The sequence below is a fragment of the Nicotiana tabacum genome, chromosome 21 (genome assembly GCF_000715075.1).
Source record: "Nicotiana tabacum cultivar K326 chromosome 21, ASM71507v2, whole genome shotgun sequence".
In the NCBI taxonomy this organism is placed as follows: Eukaryota; Viridiplantae; Streptophyta; class Magnoliopsida; order Solanales; family Solanaceae; genus Nicotiana; species Nicotiana tabacum.
The window spans coordinates 34,504,255-34,522,420 of record NC_134100.1 but is presented as its reverse complement, the minus strand read 5'-3'; the positions used below and the strand labels follow the sequence as shown (position 1 = coordinate 34,522,420).

General features: G+C 39.5%; 1 protein-coding gene across 3 annotated transcripts; it reads right to left on the bottom strand.

Moving 5' to 3' along the window:
* Positions 1-15,278: 15,278 nt before the first annotated feature.
* On the bottom strand, positions 15,279-17,280 carry LOC107760005 (bidirectional sugar transporter SWEET12-like). Of its 3 annotated transcripts, none has more exons than XM_016578027.2 (6): positions 17,160-17,280; positions 16,747-16,783; positions 16,437-16,647; positions 16,183-16,344; positions 15,954-16,073; positions 15,279-15,866 (listed from the first exon to the last, which is right to left on the bottom strand). In XM_016578027.2, exons 1-6 carry the CDS (start codon positions 17,203-17,205, stop codon positions 15,546-15,548), a joined length of 897 nt encoding a protein of 298 aa, XP_016433513.1. In that variant the 5' UTR covers positions 17,206-17,280; the 3' UTR covers positions 15,279-15,545. The 3 variants fall into 3 exon arrangements, with proteins under 3 accessions (XP_016433513.1, XP_016433511.1, XP_075098185.1); XM_016578025.2 differs by having other exon boundaries at positions 16,437-16,659; positions 17,160-17,277; XM_075242084.1 differs by lacking the exon at positions 16,747-16,783 and having other exon boundaries at positions 16,437-16,659; positions 17,141-17,278.
* Between the last annotated feature and the right edge of the window lie 886 nt (positions 17,281-18,166).

The following is an 18,166-nucleotide window of genomic DNA, read 5'->3' as shown; positions in this document are numbered from 1 at the left end:
TCGAAGTTGCTACAATTGCAATCCTCCTTCAAGACAAGGATGTTAGAAGGACGGATGGAAGAAGGATATCTACGAACATGCCAGTATCTGTCGCTTGTGAAAGTTGCATGTTCTTTTTGTTCTTGGAGGTCAGATTTGGTGCTAAGTTAAAGGGATATGATGGAGTTCACGGTAGGAGGTTTAGACTCGACATCAACCTCTTTTTTTTTGTTCTTCTTTGGACCTCCACCAGAGAGAAGGACAGAGTTTCCGAAGGCAGCAGTGTTAGAAGACATGATGGTAAGAAATTTGTGAAGGAAAATTTTACTGAGAAAGTTGAAGTTTGCAGTAGGGTTCAAAGGTAAATAAGAGAAGAAGAAGAAGAAGAAGAAGTTGTGAAAAGTAAAGAATAAATATGAGGAGTAGTGGAGAAGTTATAGACGGCAAAAATCGAGGTCATGATTACCTCGAGAACTGACGAAAATATTTGCTAAATCATGGGGTAACACGTATTTGGGTCATTAAATGCAGAGAGACGTGCGTCCTTTCAAATATCAGAAACTGTTCAAAATTTTGCCCGCTAAGGAAAGAGGTTTTCTCAACTTTTTGGTGACACTAAAGTATTGTCACCGAAAAGTAGGGGGACTATCTATATACGGTAAAATTTGTTGCTGACAGTTGAACGAATGAAGAGGTGACACGTGGAGTTTAAAACATGTAGGATGTGAGTCAGCAAATAGTCGATACTGGTTGAAAGTATGTGACCGGTGTTCGATGAATCTCGAAGATAGAGTAGCCAATGACAAAAGTTCAAAGTATTGACATTGGGTAACATTCAATGAGCGGTCGTTACGGAGAATATATGCATTTATAGCCAACTGTTATGCAGCCATCAATGACAGTTTTTATTCTCATTCAAGAGGAGCTTGATTTGGAGATCTTGTCTCCCAAAATAAAGCTATAAATAGGGGAATTAACATCCATTGTAGACACGAAACATTCGGTACACAAAAGCTTAAGTCAACTCTCATCTTATAATACTATTCTTTGTCTTTATTCTTGAATATTGTTCTCGCTTATGAGGCTAAGTTCATAGCCAGACTTGTATTTTCTTTAAATTTATTTCATAATCTTATTTTTGTTCTTATTCATTTCAGATTTTTGGGTCAAACATATTCACTTGTCTATAAACCATGCTATAAATTCAACTGTACCGTTTTGCGAGTAAACACTAGGTTGTTGTACGCAGGGCAGAACTACAATATTAGCTACAGGGAGGGTTTAGAAGAATCCAATAACTTTTGTTAAGAACAATATTTGAATAGAAAATCTATTAAATATGTATAAATATTTAATTGTGAACCCAATAACTAAAACGAGCTATTAGTTCAATAACAAATTCATAACTCAGAAACTCAATCTCTGGTCATTTGAACATTAAAATGAGGAAGGATCCTTGCTTTACTGTGTGAGGAGCTTACACACAAAATAATAGTCAAGTTTATTGACCAGTTTCTCCAAATCTTCCAACAAAGATATTCAAAAGTTGGTCTTTCCCTAATATTCGTCGTTTTCGAAATTTTCACGACTGTTTGCTATACAATGTTTTATAAGGTAATCTATTATTGGAGAAAAAAGGCGTTTAGTGGAAACATGAAGGTAATAATAATGACATATGAACTTTTATATTTATTCATGTCGTTTTTTGACAGTTATAAGGTGCTTAATTAATTTACACATACATACAAGCTAGCGTAAGACTTGTTATTATTATCATTATTATATTTTGGAATTCTTACCCAGTATAGTCACCCCAAGATAATAATTTGTTAGTATATTATTTGTAGGTGAAAATACAATTATATTTGAAAAATAAACTGAAGAAATAAAATATTTTCAGGCCGAGAAGCGAATATCTCGCTCTTTTTAAGGAGATTCAAGTCCACTGCAACAAAAATGTTCTTATCCAGCAATAATCTTCTTGATTTGTCTCCCCTCAGAAGCGAAGCCAGAGTTTTAAATTTATGGGTTATAAATTTTAAAATGACGATTTTAAGTGTTAATAATTGGGTTCTAAACTTAATATTTATACATATTTAGTAATTTTTTCTTAATAAAAATACCTATATCGGGCTTCTAGCTTTGCCCCTGGTTTCCCCCAGAATATAACATTCCCGATCATGTTGTATGACTCTGAACAAACTTTGAATAAATTGTTGTGTCCAAAGATCCATCACTTGAAACACCTTCCTTAAACAAAGTAAAACTCTCTTTTTTATTTTATAATTTTAACCTTACTTTTTCATGTACTCTATAATATTTAACACACTATATTATGAAAGAAATACACTTATTTATAGGTGTAAAATTTTTTCCTTGGATTAAATTTAAAAAAGGTTGGGTAATTACCTATGAGATCATGAAAAACATGGTTAATGTATGTGGTATGTAAGTAGTGGCAGATAATGGAAGAGAGATTACAAAACAGCCATTTTCTTTATCATAAAGCAGTGGGTTAGTGGGTTATTACCACTTCTCAAGATCATGGGGTAATAGTAATTAATACGAGATCATGACATAATAGAATTTTAATATTAAAATGCTGAAATGCACCAATATTTTTTTTTATTATATATTAGTAATTATTAGACTGAAGTTCTATTACAGAAGATCGCCAACTCCTATCCGATACAAAGCACGTGGTCCTCTTCTTTTGTGTCAAAGTGTAGTGTAGTGTGGTGAGATTTTGCCGTACGGAAAAAGTGAAAAATTAGGAGAAAAACATATAGAATTTTGGCTCTAATAATAATAATAATAAAATTCCCCAAGAACTTACGAGCGGGACAACAGTCTCATCATGTCTGACGACCAACCTGTTGGTAATGATATTAAATTCAGCAATACCAAATAGCTGATTTAGATATAGAGGTGATGGAGGAAGATTATCGAGAGTGGTATATTCCCAGAGCCTTAGATCTCTACAAGCCTATGTAAATACCTCAACAAATTCATATGGACACTCCTCATGTCGATGTCAATCTCTGAAATACATATGTTGATGTCGTTGACCCATTTTTCTTTCGGTCTAATTCGTATTCTGATAAAAAAATTTATTTCTTAAAATGATTTAACCTTTTTCCTCTCAATAACAAATTCAGAGATAAATATACATTCTTGTGATTTCTATCCAAAGGTCACTTAGGCATTAAAAAACTAAAAATTGCGAAAAATAAATATTGAATTGGATCAATACTTTCAATTGAGTAAGTATGAACAAAGGATCCATAGATGAAGATAGGGTTAGACTCCGCTCCTTGCTCGAGCTATCAACTTTCTTGGATTTCATTTCTGTTGACTAATCCGAGTCCTTGGGAGGACGTTAGCAGCAAAGAACTCCAAAAGAACTTCATCGGCTCCTTCCCACTTGCCCTCTTTGATGGTATCCCGTTAAAATGGGGTTGTTTGATTGCCCCAGTTCAAGCTTTAAGTCAAGCATTCACGCACCTCAATTGGTTTGGGAACATTAATTGTTGAAGGTTACTTTTTAATTGTGGAACACATGGTCTTCCTGTGGCTTCATATATTACTAAGATCATGCCACCTTTGGTTAATATACATATTTTACATATACGTGGTATATAATCTTTTATATTGAGTAGTAGCTGTAATAGTTTTCGGCCTAACGAACAAATGTGTTAAAAGCTCTTCTTTTTTTTTTTTTATGGAGAACCACCGAGGTTCATCCTTAAGATATATTTGTTAACAATTTATTATGGATAATAACACTTTGATCCCTCGATGACCGGTAAAAATGATTTTCTATTTGTCATATACGACTCATCACATAACATTCACTTAATTAAAATGTGTGCTTGCATAGGGTAAAATCGGTTCACATTAAATACACGAATGATAGAGTGACACGTGGAACTGGAGACAGACGGAAGTCGAAGCGAGTGAAAATCAAGACCGAGGACAACAGTTTCGGTTGGCATCGGGTAGACACCGAAGGGAACATTGTTAACGAGGGCAAAGGAATATTTGCCACCGGATGACATTCAATGAAGAATATTCCTCAGTATTGAATACACACCCGTTACAGAGAATTTTGGCATTCATTGCTTGCCGTTACATATTCATTAATGGTCCCCATTATTGTCAATTAAGAGGGGCTTGATCCTAGGAACTTGTTCCCTAGGTTTAGCTATAAATAGTGACTTCAACAACCATTATAAGACACGAAAATTCTGACAAACTTATGCTACATATTATTCCAAGCTAAATAATACTTTATTTTCTACCTAACAATATTCTTATTGCTGTCTTTGGAAGCCTTGCTACCGGAACCAAGCTGCCTGCTATTTTATCTCGATTTCAATGCTAAGACTTGCATTTTAATTTACTTTATTTATCATTTTCGATCAAATCGATTCGCTTGTCTATAAATCATGCTATAAATTTAACTGTACCGTTTTGCGGGTAAACAGTTTGGCGCCCATCGTGGGGCTTAGACAGTTGTGTAATTGAGTTGATCCTTGCGTCTATTACTAATCTGTTTGATTCTTTGCTTCCTAGTAAAAAAATCATTAAAGATGGCAGATAACAATGTCAACATCGCACACAATATCGCACACAACAGGAAAATCTGCCTTAACACGAGGATTCGATCAGCGATACCCGCAACGAGGAGGATGTAGCCATGCCGTTCATGGCAGGTGGTATATCCGACACGTACGGGAGGCGAATCCTGATGATGCTGAAGACGAGCACGTTGCGGAAACAGTGAGGATCCTGAGAGAACAACAAAAGGCTATCATGGTCCATCTCTCACGGCAAGACCAGGCCATGACAAAATTGAGGCAAGCATTGTCAGGTGCTTCAAACAAAGAGAATGGAAGAGTTCCAGTTTCTCCCGGTGCTCCCGCCAATCAAACAACGTAAAGGGTTGATAACAACACCCCGGGAGGTGAGGTCGACTTCGACGGGGCCGGGGGGATCGGCGGCGGATCTGGTACCAATAACGGTAATGATCCTTTCAAAATCGAGCTCATGCGGTTTATGAGGGAAATACACGCTCGAATGGACCAAATTTTGGGTGCACCACCAGTGCTGAAGGGTCCAGACACAAAGAAATACACCCGTTTCCGTTCAGACCGAGCGCAACACCAGAGTTGATTCTGAAGCGGTTCAAAATTCCAAACGTACCAAAATATGATGGGACTTCTGATCCTCAGGAGCACATCACCACCTATACAACGGCGGTGAAAGGAAACGACTTAGCTTCACACGAGATTGAGTCGGTCCTGCTAAAGAAGTTCGGAGAAACCCTCTCGAAGGGGGCCCTGACATGGTACTCACTTTTACCCGAGCACTTAATAGATTCCTTTGAAATGCTCGCAGACTCTTTCATCAAGGCCCATGTCGGGGCCAGGAAGGTCCAGACCCAGAAGGCGGACATATTCAGGATTTCGCAAGGACAGTCCGTGTTACTATGCGAGTTCGTGACCAGGTTCCAGAAAGAAAGGATGCTGCTACCGGCTGTGCCAGACGAATGAGCAGCTGAGGCATTTACTAAAGGGATAAACCTGAGGAGCTCCGACGCCTCCCGAAAACTTAAAGAAAGCATGCTCGAGTTCCAGGCAACTACATGGGCTGATGTCCATAACCGTTACAAATCAAAGATAAGAATAGAAGACGATCAGCATGGGTTCCCAGCATCAACTAAGGGTCGAGATCGAGAAAAGAACAGGGATAAGTCAAAGGATGATTTTAGCACTGATCGACGATCTTCTAAAGGCCGGTTCTTGACCTACGAAAGGGCAGAAGGTTGAGGCAAAGGATTCTGGTTGGCGGATAGGTTTGCGCCCGATAGAAGAACTGACTGTGTCTAAAATAACAGGTCATTGCAAGATAAAACGGTATCGAGTACCCTGTATTCCACCAATCCCAGACTGTCTGAGTATAATTTCAATAGTGGAGTAGTGAAGCTGGTATCGGCAATGAGAAACATCAAGGAAGCACGGTTCCCGAGGCCAATGAGATCTGATCCCAGTCAAAGGGATCTTAATCTATGGTCCGAGTATTATGGGACTAACGGCCCATGATACTGGGGACTGTCGACATCTGCACGAGGAGGTGGCGACGTTGTTGAAAAATGGCCATATCAGAGAGCTTAAGCGACCGGGCCAAAAACAATTATGGCCGCAACCGGGATAATGCAGAGCCCTTGAAGATAGGAGAAGACCATCCCCGACAAACCATCAACATGATTTTTGGGGGAAACGAGATCAATGGTGTGACCTTCTAGGCAGCAAAAAATACAAAGGTGTCAATGACTCATAGCAAGAGTTTCCGGGAAGTCGCTTAGGACGACATCACATTCACAGAAGAGGACGCAGATGGACTTCTACTGTCGTACGACGATGCCCTGGTAATTTGTCTTAACATTCTAGATTTTAAAATTAAACGTATTTTGGTGGACCAAGGAAGTTCAGCCAATATCATTCAATGGAGAGCGCTGGGGCAAGCCAAGTTAACCGGAAGTATCATTTTGACCACAACGCTCCTCGTCGGGTTCAACTTAGCAAGCCGGAAAACCCGAGGAGAGATCCTACTGCCCACAAACGCCGAAGGGTCATGAAGACTACCTTCTTTTAAGTAGTTGATAGCGATATGGGTTACAACATAATTCTTGGCAGATCATGGCTACACGAGATGAAGGCCGTGCCATTAACTTATCACCAACTTCTAAAATTCCCGACTCTAAAGAGAATCATGCAAATAAGAAGAGATCAACCGGCATTAAGGGAGATGAACGCGATCTCAATTTCCAGCAGTACGGGGAAGGAACATGCAGTGTAGCAATTATAGGAACCGATGCCCGCTCCTGAACCAAACAAAGACAATAATGGGGAGGAGCCGTCGGTATCCTACCAGGTACCAAGGTATTTCTAGGTACCGGAAGAAACAGACGCAACCAAATCAAAGGCGGAAGAACTCGAACAAGTGGCATTGTTCGAGAAGTTCTTAGAGAGGAAGTTCCACTTGGGGACAGAACTAAATCTCGAGCTCAGGTCAGGATTTATAGAATTTCTTAAAACAAATGTTGATTGTTTTGCATGGTCGCACGCGGATATGACAGGTATCCCGCTAGAGGTGGTCATGCAGAAGTTAAGCGTGGACCTCAGTATCCCTCCGATAAGGCAAAAGAAACGCCCAATCATCGAGGTCAGAAACATGTTTGTCATAGAAGAGATAACTTGAATGCTCGATATCGGTTCAATCCGAGAGGTAAAATATCCCGACTGGCTAGCTAATGTAGTAGTAGTTCCAAAAAAGAATAATAAATTCCGCATGTGCGTAGATTATAAGGATCTGAATAAGGCGTGCCCAAAAGACTCGTTCCAATTGCCAAACATTGATCAAATGATTGATACGACGGTCGAACACTAGTTGATGAGTTTTCTCGATGCCTATTCCGGGTACAACCAAATCAAGATGAACCTGGTGGATTAGGAAAAAACTTCGTTCATAACGAACTTTGGCACATATTGCTATAATGTGATGCCTTTCGGGCTCGTGAACAAAATTTTAGAAAAGCAAATAGGGAAAATGATAGAAGTTTATATAGATGATATGCTGGTTAAATCTTTGAACGCAGGTGACCATCTGAAAAACCTCCAAGAAACCTTTGACATCCTAAGGAAGCATAACATGAAGCTTAACCTCGAAAAGTGTGCATTTGGAGTCAGCTCCGATCAAGTTTTGGGTTTCCTGGTGCCATAAAGGAGGATCGAAGTCAATCCCGACAAGATTAAATCCATCAAGGACATTCCACACCAACTGACAAATGTGAAAGAAGTCCAAAGACTAACCAGAAGACTAGCCGCTCTAAGCAGTTTTATTTCTCGGTCCTTGGAAAAATGCCATCACTTCTTCTCACTTCTGAAGAAGAAGAAGAACTTCGAGTGGACTCTAGAATGTCAACAGGCTCTAAAAGACATGAAAAGGCATCTATCAAGTCCTCCGTTACTATAAAAACTGGAGGAAGGTGAATAGTTGCTGATATACTTAGCGGTCTCGGAGTTAGCGGTAAGTGTCGTTCTAGTCCGGGATGACGAAGGCATGCAATCTCTTATCAATTATTTTAGCAAAATTTTAATGAGAGCTGAAGCTCGTTATCCGCACCTTGAAAAATAGGCCTTACCTCTCGTAGTCGCCGCTCGAAAGTTTAGGCCTTACTTTCAATGCCACCCGATTACCGTGGTAACAACTATTCCCTTGCGAAATGTCCTTCACAAACCTAAATTGTCAGGTAGACTTTCCAAATGGGCAGTCAAAATGAGTTAATTCGACATCGAGTATAACCCAAGACTGTGGTCAAATGCAAGTTTTGTCCGACTTCATGGCCGATTACAGCCCCGGGCTGCTGCCTTTGGCCACAAAGGAAGCGGTGATGGTGTTGTAAATGAAATAAAGAGTTTGGACCTTGTTCATAGACGGAGCTTCCAATGTGAAAGGGTCCGGGCTCGGGGTAGTCTTAGTCACACCCTCGGGAGAAGTCCTGAGACAGTCCATAAAAACTGTTCCCTTGACTAATAATGAAGCCGAGTAATGAGGATTTGATTACAGAACTTGAACTGTCCTGGGGACTAGACTCCGAGGTCATTGAAATCAAATGTAATTCCCAATTAGTGGTAAATCCGGTATACAGAATCTTCGACACCAAAGAGAAACGCATGCAACAATATGTGATGAAAGTTTAAACTCTGTTCGCACGATTCAGGGAATGGTCAATCACCCACATCTCAAGAGGAGAAAACACGGAAGCAGAAGCACTGGCCAATCTGGGCTTGTCCACAAAAATGAAGGGATCAGATTCCTGTACGATCGTACAGCTCATGAACTCGGTATTGGATGTAGACAGTTATTATGAATTAAATGCGACCAACTTGGTATGGGACGTGAGAAATGAAATCATCGACTACCTTGATCACGGCAAACTGCCTGAAGACCCGAAGACATCCCGGGCACTCCGCACCAAAGCAGTTCGTTATGGCTTCTAGGGAGGAAAGTTATATAAAAGGCCGTTCCAAGGCCCGTTGGCTGAAGAAATTTGTGGAAATCATTCAGGTGCAAATTCATTGGTGCTAAAATTAGTTAGGGTAGGATACCACTGACCCCAGATGAAACAAGACATTAAGGCATTCGCTCAGAAATGCGATAAGTGTCAACGCTATGCGTCGTTGGTGCACCAACCGGTAGAGCTACTATACTCGGTATTATCCCCGTGGCCATTCATGAAATAGGGGATGGACATAGTCAGTCCGCAGCTACCGGCTCCCACTAAGGTAAGATTTCTTTTGATTTTAACTGATTACTTCTCTAAGTGGGTTGAAGCAGGTCCTTACCAGAAAATTAGTGAGCGCAAAGTGGTCGATTTCCTGTGGGAGAACATAATTTGTCAGTTCGGAATATCGAAGGAGATTGCCTGCGACAACGGGCCATAATTCATAGGCGCAAAGGTCACAAAATTCCTTGAAAATCAAAAGAATCACATATTCGCCCGAGCGCAAATGGCCAAGCGGAATCGACAAATAAGGTGACTATTCAAAACCTCAAAAAGAAATTGGAAGCAGCCAAAGACAAGTGGCCCGAGGAGTTACCGGGAGTGTTATGGGTATACCGGAAAATGACCAAGTCAAGCACGGGAGAGACACCTTTCTCTCTCGTATACGGAGCAAAAGCTCTGATTCTAGTAGAAGTAGGAGAACCGACCTTGAGATACTTCCGGGCGGATGAAGAAACAAACAACGAAGCATTACTAGTCAAATTGGAGTTGCTTGACGAACGCATAGACTTGGCGCACATAAGGATGGTGTACCAGAAACAAAAAATGGAAAGATACTATAATCAAAGGGCCAATCTCCATTATTTCAAAGTACGAGATTTGGTTTTAAGAAAGGTAACTTAAAACACCCGGGAACTCAATGCAGGAAAGTTGGGTCCGACATGGGAAGGCCCTTACCAGGTTTCAGCTGTCACCGGAAAAGGATCATACGAACTAGAAAACCAAGATGGAGTCAAATTGCCGAGTAACTGGAACGTGGCTCACTTCAAAAGGTATTATTGCTGATGGGCACCCCTTATACCGAAAGTATGTGCACTCTTTTTTCCCTTCGTCCAGTTTTTGTCCCAATTGGGTTTTTTGGCAAAGTTTTTAACGAGGCAGCAACAGAAAGCGTAATATAAAGGAAACACTATTAGAAGAAGTAAAACCTTTAAAAAACAAGGAATCAAAATGAAAAACCACTACGAGATGGTTAAATAGTATTTGTCCCGGTTGCAAATTCCTAATGGGAAGCAAAACTTGCCACCACACCAAAGGCTATTCAACCCTTTACAAGTGTTTTCCCTACAAGACACTACGGGGTAGTTAGATAATCTTTGGATTGATAGCAAAGTTCCTAACGGGAAACGGAGCTTGCTATCAGACCAAAGATTATCCAACCATTCACTAGGAATCCTCAAAGGAGCAAGACTTCTAATGTTCCAATTCGCATTCTTCGCATTCGAACAGTGGGGGGAGGGGGAATGATATGAGAATACGACAATCTGATTGCCACAGAAATCGGGACTATAAAATTCAGAACAAAAATATCTCATCGGGACCGGGGACTGCACAACCAGCCCCATAGAAATAAGTTGCACAAATTAGCTGCACATGTAATGGCAATTTCTTTAAGCAAAACGAATGCTTATGTATTATTGAAGATAGAAGGAATAAAATAAAGTCCTTTTATTTTTATCTTGTTTCTTGTCCAAACGATGAATTGATTTTATCATTTGAAGTTAATTAAGTACTTTAAATGCTAGTACCGGAATGAACATGAAACGTCCTCTTCAAGAGCACCGTAGAAATAAGAGGGCCGACTCTTATGAAACCCTTACCATAAACATAAGCCTTGCATAATTCGATGCAAAAAAGTAAGCTTTGCGCAATGCTTAAACAAAAATCACTTTTATTTATCAAGCGTGCCAAGCAGCACAAGTACAAAAATTCAAAAAGAAAACAATAAAGGAAAAGAAAGCAAAAGCTAAACTATGTCGCCTCCAGAACACGGGGGAAGAGAAACATCAACACCCCCAGGACAAGTAGGCGGATATACCGTCGGCTCGGGATCTTGGCCTTCATTATTATTCTCTTCAAGTTTCTCCTCGATTCCTGAGAATTCGAAATCGGAACCAGAAGAGTCAGTTGCATCAGGCTGAGCAAGGAGGCATCTTCGAGCGGTTGACTCCAGCTCTTGGGCCTTAGCGATTTTATCATCAATATAAATGACGCCCGCTTCAGCCTCTTCCAAGGTTTTTCTACTCATGCTATACATAGAATATGCTTTTTCAATAATGAGGGAATCCACTCGGCACTGAAGTTCAGATTTAAGCCGCTCAACCTCAGTCGAAAGGCCATCCCGCTCGGATCTTGCGGCGCTAAGGCTAAGATCAAGATCATAGATAATGGTTAAATGAACCTTATTGTGTTCCATGATCCTCTTATACCTATCCTCCATCTGGGCACGCTTATCCTCGGCAACAACAGCCTCTTCAGCTTGGGAGTTCAAGGCTTTCTCCAAGTTATTCAATCTCTCAATGGAGGCAGATTCGCGTTCGGCAGTAGCAAGCACAACATTCTGGACCTCATACCATTTAGCCTTGGCTTCTTGAAACTGTACATTTTGGTGAGAGGCTTCTTGGCTGAGGGTCATCACTTCCTGCTCACTCTATTGCAGCCGAGCCTCTAACTCACTAGCTTCAACAGCTTTTTCTTCTAGCACTGGGAGACGAGCAATAATTTGGTCCCTCTCAGCCAACAGTTGATCCCGCTCGGACTTAAGCTTTCCTTTATCGAGGATCAATTTCTGAAGGCCCTCGGAAGTAAGAAAGTTGGCCTGCGAAGAAAAAACCCAAATTAGAAACTTTGTCATAGCAAATAAAGAAGAAACAAGCAGTAAATAGAATAAGTATGTTACCGTTGCTGCATTATGCATGCCATTGTTTAACAAACACTCTCTCCAGAGAGAGTGTATCGTCTTTTTATCATTTTCTGAAGCCATCGGCTTGAGATAATTGGCAAGTTCCATAGGTCGGGACATCAGATTGCACTCAATAGATACTGAGAGGGAGACACTCCTCCTCCTCTGGGGATCTGCAAAAGTGGGAGAATAGTTGTGCCCCGAATTCCCATGGTCTGGGGACTGGGGAGGAGGAACATCCTCCTCTCGGGTGTGTCTATGGCCGGTGGGGGTAATGTAGCAGTTGCTAGTGATGAAGGTATAACCGGCGTAGAAGGAGATGAAGCTGATGGTGTTATGGGTTGAGAAGTAGCTGCAGCAGAGGCAATGCTGGTTGTTGGTTGCTCACCAACCGAAGATGGATGAGGCCCGGTACTTGGCCTCACATTACCAGGAGTAGCAGCTGGGACCGAAAAGGGAGAATTGGCATTCTCCACCAGGTCAAACTCTCCCTAGAGCGCTTGCGGTTGGGTTTATAAGCTCTTTAGATTGAGTATTCTGTTGAGCTGATGAAAGATGTTGTCTCCTTTGTAGGGAAGCCCCTTTATCACTGGCTTCCCCATCATCATCACCACGGTGATTATGGCAGGCTCAGGCACAAATTTATTCACCTTTTTATTCTTGCCCTCAGCCGAGGAAGAACGCCGCCTTTTTGGTTGCTTGTTCTCCAGCCAAGGACTTCGAGAGGAAGCGCTTGCACCGGAAGCAAATCCGATGGTGCCTGTTCGGGTGAGATCCTCCTTCAGCAACCTTGCAGCCTCAAAACATCCTCCTCAGGGATGGTAACAGAGCCCTACAAGAGACCTCAATCCAACAAAAAAAGAGGTTAACCAATTTTCTTATCCACGAAGATGAAATGAGGGAAGAATTAGTCAACTTACCATGATTCTTGGCCTTCCATCCGTATTTGAGGGCCATTTCTTTCTACCGACGAGTCTCAGGCATGGTGATGTTCTGAATCTTCTGAACCCATCGGTCCAGGCCTTCAACCATTGGTGGTATCCATCGAGTTACTGAAATAATAAAAGAAGAAAGATCAGCAACGACATGAAACAACCTTTCTTCAGAAAAAGACAGACTTTGAACTTACATGTACGAGTCCAAGACTCAGAGAAAGATGTAGTTGTGGCTGGGATGATATCCCTAGTGGCAACAACGAAAAACTACTCCATCCATCCACAGTCGTTGTCGTCATCCATAGTGGTAAGCAAAACATGGTGGCCACATTTGCTGAAATTGTATTACCCTTCCCCTCTCACGGAAAGATCTTGGGGGAGTAGAAATTTATCATATGAGCTAAGGTGAACTCCTCTTGTGCTTCGTGGCACAGCCGCCGCATACAGGACACCATTTTCCATACCGAAGGGACAACCTATGCCAAACAAACTTGGTATCGTTGGCACAGCTCCAAAATCACGGGGTCTAGTCCCCCGCTCAAAGAAAACGCACCCAAAATGAATAGGTACATATAAATATACATGAAGCCCTTCTTAGTGAAGGTTACTCGCTCTGCCAGTTCGGGAGTAATGATGTTCAGGTCATGGCAATCACAGTCCTCTTTCACAGCAGAAATGCTAGAAGGGCAAATAGAAGAAAGGTATATGCTAACAGCCCAAGTGCGAGAACTTGAAGAAGGGAACTTCTCTTCGAAGTCCTTGGTTGTGTTGAGTCGTTTTGGGATGATGGTGCTCACCGTAGGGGAGTCAACATCAACATCGATTTCTTTGTCTTTGTTCTCCTTCGAACCCCCACCGAAGAGAAGACTGAAATTCTTGGAAGAGTTATTAAAGGAAGCCATGATCAGTAGAAGGTGGTAAGAGTTCTGTAAAGAAAGATGAAAACACCAAAGAGTTGAATGTAAAGAAGTTGAGAGAATTTGTAGAACTGTTAAGTGTAAAAGAAGAAGAATGAGGCGTATAAGTAAAGGAATAGGCGGCTAAAATCGTAACCATGATTACCTCGAGAACCGATGAAAATATTGCTAAATCGTGGAGTAATACGTGTTCGGGGTATTAAATACGAAGAGACGCACGTCTTATCAAGCATCAGAAGCTTTTCAGAAGGGTTGAGAGAATTTCTCGCCAAGAAAGAAATCTTCACCAACTTTCCGGTAACACAAAGATATGGCACCAAAAAGCAGGGGGGCTATCTGTATATGGTAAAATCGATTCATATTAAATACTCGAATGATAGAGTGACACGTGGAACCGGGGACAGACGGAAGTCGAAGCGAGTGAAAACCAAGACCGAGGACAACAACTTCGGTTGGAATCGGGTAGACCCCGAAGGGAACATTGTTAACGAGGGCAAACAAATATTTGCTGCCGGATGACATTCAATAAAGAATATTCCTCAGTATTGAATATACGTTTGTTACAGAGAATTTTGGCATTCATTGCTTGCCGTTACATATTCATCAATGACCCTCATTATTGTCATTTAAGAGAGGTTTGATCCTAGGACCTTGTTCCCTAGGTTTAGATATAAATAGTGGCTTCAACAACCATGGTAAGACATAAAAATTCTAACAAACTTATGCTACACATTAATAATCCTTTATTTTCTGTCTAACAATATTCTTATTGCTGTCTTCGAAAGGTTTGTTCCCGGAACCAAGCTGTCTGCTATTTTATCTCGATTTCAACGCCAAGTCTTATATTTTTATTTAATTTATTTATTATTTTGGATCAAATTGATTCGCTTGTCTATAAACCACGCTATAAATGCAATTGTACTGTTTTACGGGTAAACATTACTTTTGGCCACCCTATATAGAAGATATAAAATATTTGGACTATTTTTAGAAGTATATTAATTACTTTCAAATATGGAGTAATAGTACAAGCTTAACATAACACATGAGTAATTAACTGATGGAAGGGAAGGGTTAGTAATTCTGGAAATATCTGAATATTCACAAGCAAGAGGATTGAAAGTGCGCATTTCAGGTATTTAAAGGTTTAATATACTTAGACATCACAAGCAGAAATTATTTTACCAACAATCTAGTGGAGAATGCACAGATATCTCAAGTTTATCTTGATGTTAAAAAAAACTCCCAATATACTGTACATATCCCCGCATACAACCACGCATATAGAAATCAGAATGCATAAAACGATAATCCAATGTAAAACCAAAAAAACTTGAACTAAAATAATGGATTATAATAGATGGGTATCAAATCTTCCATAGTTTCTAAAATAGAGTATTGACATGATTCTAATATAAGAAAGCACGAAAATTGTCAAAATTAATTTGATATAACACAATTTGTATACACGAGTAGGGACGGACACCAGAGCTTAAATTAACTGAGAAATTTAATACATACAATTCAGTTTATCCGTCATCAAGTTCGTATTAATTACATGTAGCTAGCTGAAAATAGATCCAAAACAGTCCTCATTAATTGTATCTATCAGTGTATATATATAATGTAAATTTATGTGCATTTTGTGATATACGCGAAGCGGCAAATTAGCGAATGATTTACTAGCCAAGTCTCAGATTAATTTCCACCGGTTGCAGCTTGGGCAGCTTCCTATGATCTTTAGCTACTTCAGCTACATTTTCATGCAGATATGAAGCAACGTTAAATTTCTCTGTACATGAAATCAATGAAGCAAGTTTAACAATATCAATAATCTGTTCTTCAGTTAGTTCTGGGAGATTCTTGTCATTGTGTAAGATTATGACATGATTTTGTAGCTCAGGAAACTTGTGCTCCTTTACAATGACTTCCTCTTTCTTATTGTACATGACATAGAGCACCATTTGGAGGATACCAAGGATGAATCCCAATACGTTTGGAATCTATTCAGTGAAGAAAAATATTAGTGTTAGAGTTCAAGAAATATAGATGCATGAAAGTCAAGAGTAGGAAATGAAATTACAACTTACAGCAATATTGAAGTCTTTTAATAGAAGACCATAGAAGAACCACATAACAGCACTTAAAGTGAGAAAAACAGAGAGGAAAAATGGCATGTATTCCGCACTCTTTGTTTTAATAACTTGTCTCTGCATTAAATGAGAAATGAACATTATAATTTCCATTCATAAAACAAAGAAGCAATTAGGGTAGAAAGCTTTTGAGAATATATTGATTTTTTAGCATGTATAAACTTACCATTATACATAATGGGGATACAAATACACATAAGGAAAACACAAGGCAAATCCATCCAACAACTTGCACACGAACAACTCCTTTGAATAGAAACTGAGTAACAAGGACAATAGCTCCAAACCCTGCAAATACTGATAAAAGCAGTAGCTTTACAGTTTGGACCTGCAATAATTGAAGAGGTCCGGATTTTTATTTTCTTTCTATAGAACTCTTGAGAAAGAATTAGTAGTAGATTTTCTTGTAAAAAAGTTTACCCGTGCTTTCTTTGGTGCATAGAAAAGGTAGAAGCCAACGTATATAGTTTCAACGAAACAACCAAAAGAGTTTATAGTGATGAGAAGGGTGGTGTTGGACTTGAGAAACGCATAGTAAATCCAAAGCATTGCACTGAATAGAGCAACCACGTACGGAATTGATTGATAGCCTTCTGTTGATTTCTTCCTATATATTTTATAAAAAGTTGGCCTGCGCACATAACTATGAAAATTAATTAATTGCACAAGTTGTAAGAAAAATACACTTTGAAAGAGGGATGAAAACGAACATAAGGAACTGAAGACATACAGTGGAGAAAGGAAAACGAAAAATGAGACAATGTTTCCTGCAAAATGGAAGCCAAGAAAAGACAAATCCCCACATTCATCAATACAATGATTTACATAAATGATTAAGGAATATGCAAGTAAGATGAAATGATTACTATTCCACTATTTTTGGAACGTATGAGTATTTTATTTAGATAATTCAATTAGCAATATTACATCGGTTATAACATACGGTTTTACTAATATTTATTTCTCAAATCATACTATACATAAGGAAATAATTAAAAAGTTTTAATAATATATACTAAAATGGGAAAAGAAAATGGAACTAATTATTACATTATTTTTTGTATTTAATTTGTTCCATAATGGTAATTAGATGTCGTGTACACTTCGATTCTAATTATAATAACAAAACGAAAAGGAATTTACCGAGGACACCAAATGTAAAAGCCCAGTGACCAGAAAAATCAGCCATCTTTTTTCCAAAGAAAGAGAAATGCCTTGTCTTGCTCTCTTACTCGCTAACAACTCAAGAACTTGCTAGTTCTACTTCACAATGAAATAAAGAGCACTTTTACATATTTATATAGCAAGAGCAAGAGTAGGAAAGTAGGTGCATTAGTGGAGGTCTCTTTTTATTGTGTATTCTTTTCAATTTCTTTAAATAACAAAGCACCTTTACTCTTGGCTAACGTTTTTGGTGTAAGAGGGGTTTGATTTGATATCCAAAAAGGAAAAGGTCCCATAATATAAGGCGCTTTTATTATGTCATCTTCCAATCCATAGAGGCACTAAGCTTACAACTCATGCATTAAATTGTTGGAGGGGTTTGATTCTCTTTTATTCTCAGCACAAAAGGGATCGAAAGGTGATGGAGAGACCAACCAATGCTTGCCATTTGGCATCAATAATACAATGGTGCTACTAATTCTGGCTCTAATAGTGTTACATAGAAGATCAATAGGAGTTCGGGTAGAGAGCCGAGAGTCTATCGGAAACAGTCTCTCTATCCCAGGGTAGGGGTAAGGTCTGCGTACACACTACCATTCCTAAATCCCACTAGTGGAATTATAATGGATTGTTTTTGTTGTTTAAGATCAATTACTGTGATCCGAATCAACAGAATATAAATTGCTTTGGAAGCTGTTTTATAGGCTTATATTGTCTTGGTGGGTTGTACCATTTATCTGTACAGTATATATTATAATCAGATGAATCCAATTTATTTGTTTCTATAAGCTGGAAATGCTGATAATGTGGACCATGATTGGCTTATATGCTTTTCGTCAAAATAGCATGACAATTCAAAAATAGCCCACATTTGTGAAGTAATTAAAAAATAGTCATTATTTAATGCGGAGATAAAATCTAGACAAAATATCCTTATGTGAAACACGAAAAAAATTCAGCATAATTTGATGGATTATGAAACTGTA

Coding starts and splice junctions, on each gene's coding strand:
- LOC107760005 (XM_016578025.2), bottom strand. CDS start 17,205: ATGGCTGATTTTTCTGGTCACTGGGCTTTTACATTTGGTGTCCTCG. Junction 16,345..16,436: donor ATGCACCAAAGAAAGCACGG/GTAAACTTTTTT, acceptor CAATTATTGCAG/GTCCAAACTGTAAAGCTACT. Junction 15,867..15,953: donor TAAAAGACTTCAATATTGCT/GTAAGTTGTAAT, acceptor TTCACTGAATAG/ATTCCAAACGTATTGGGATT.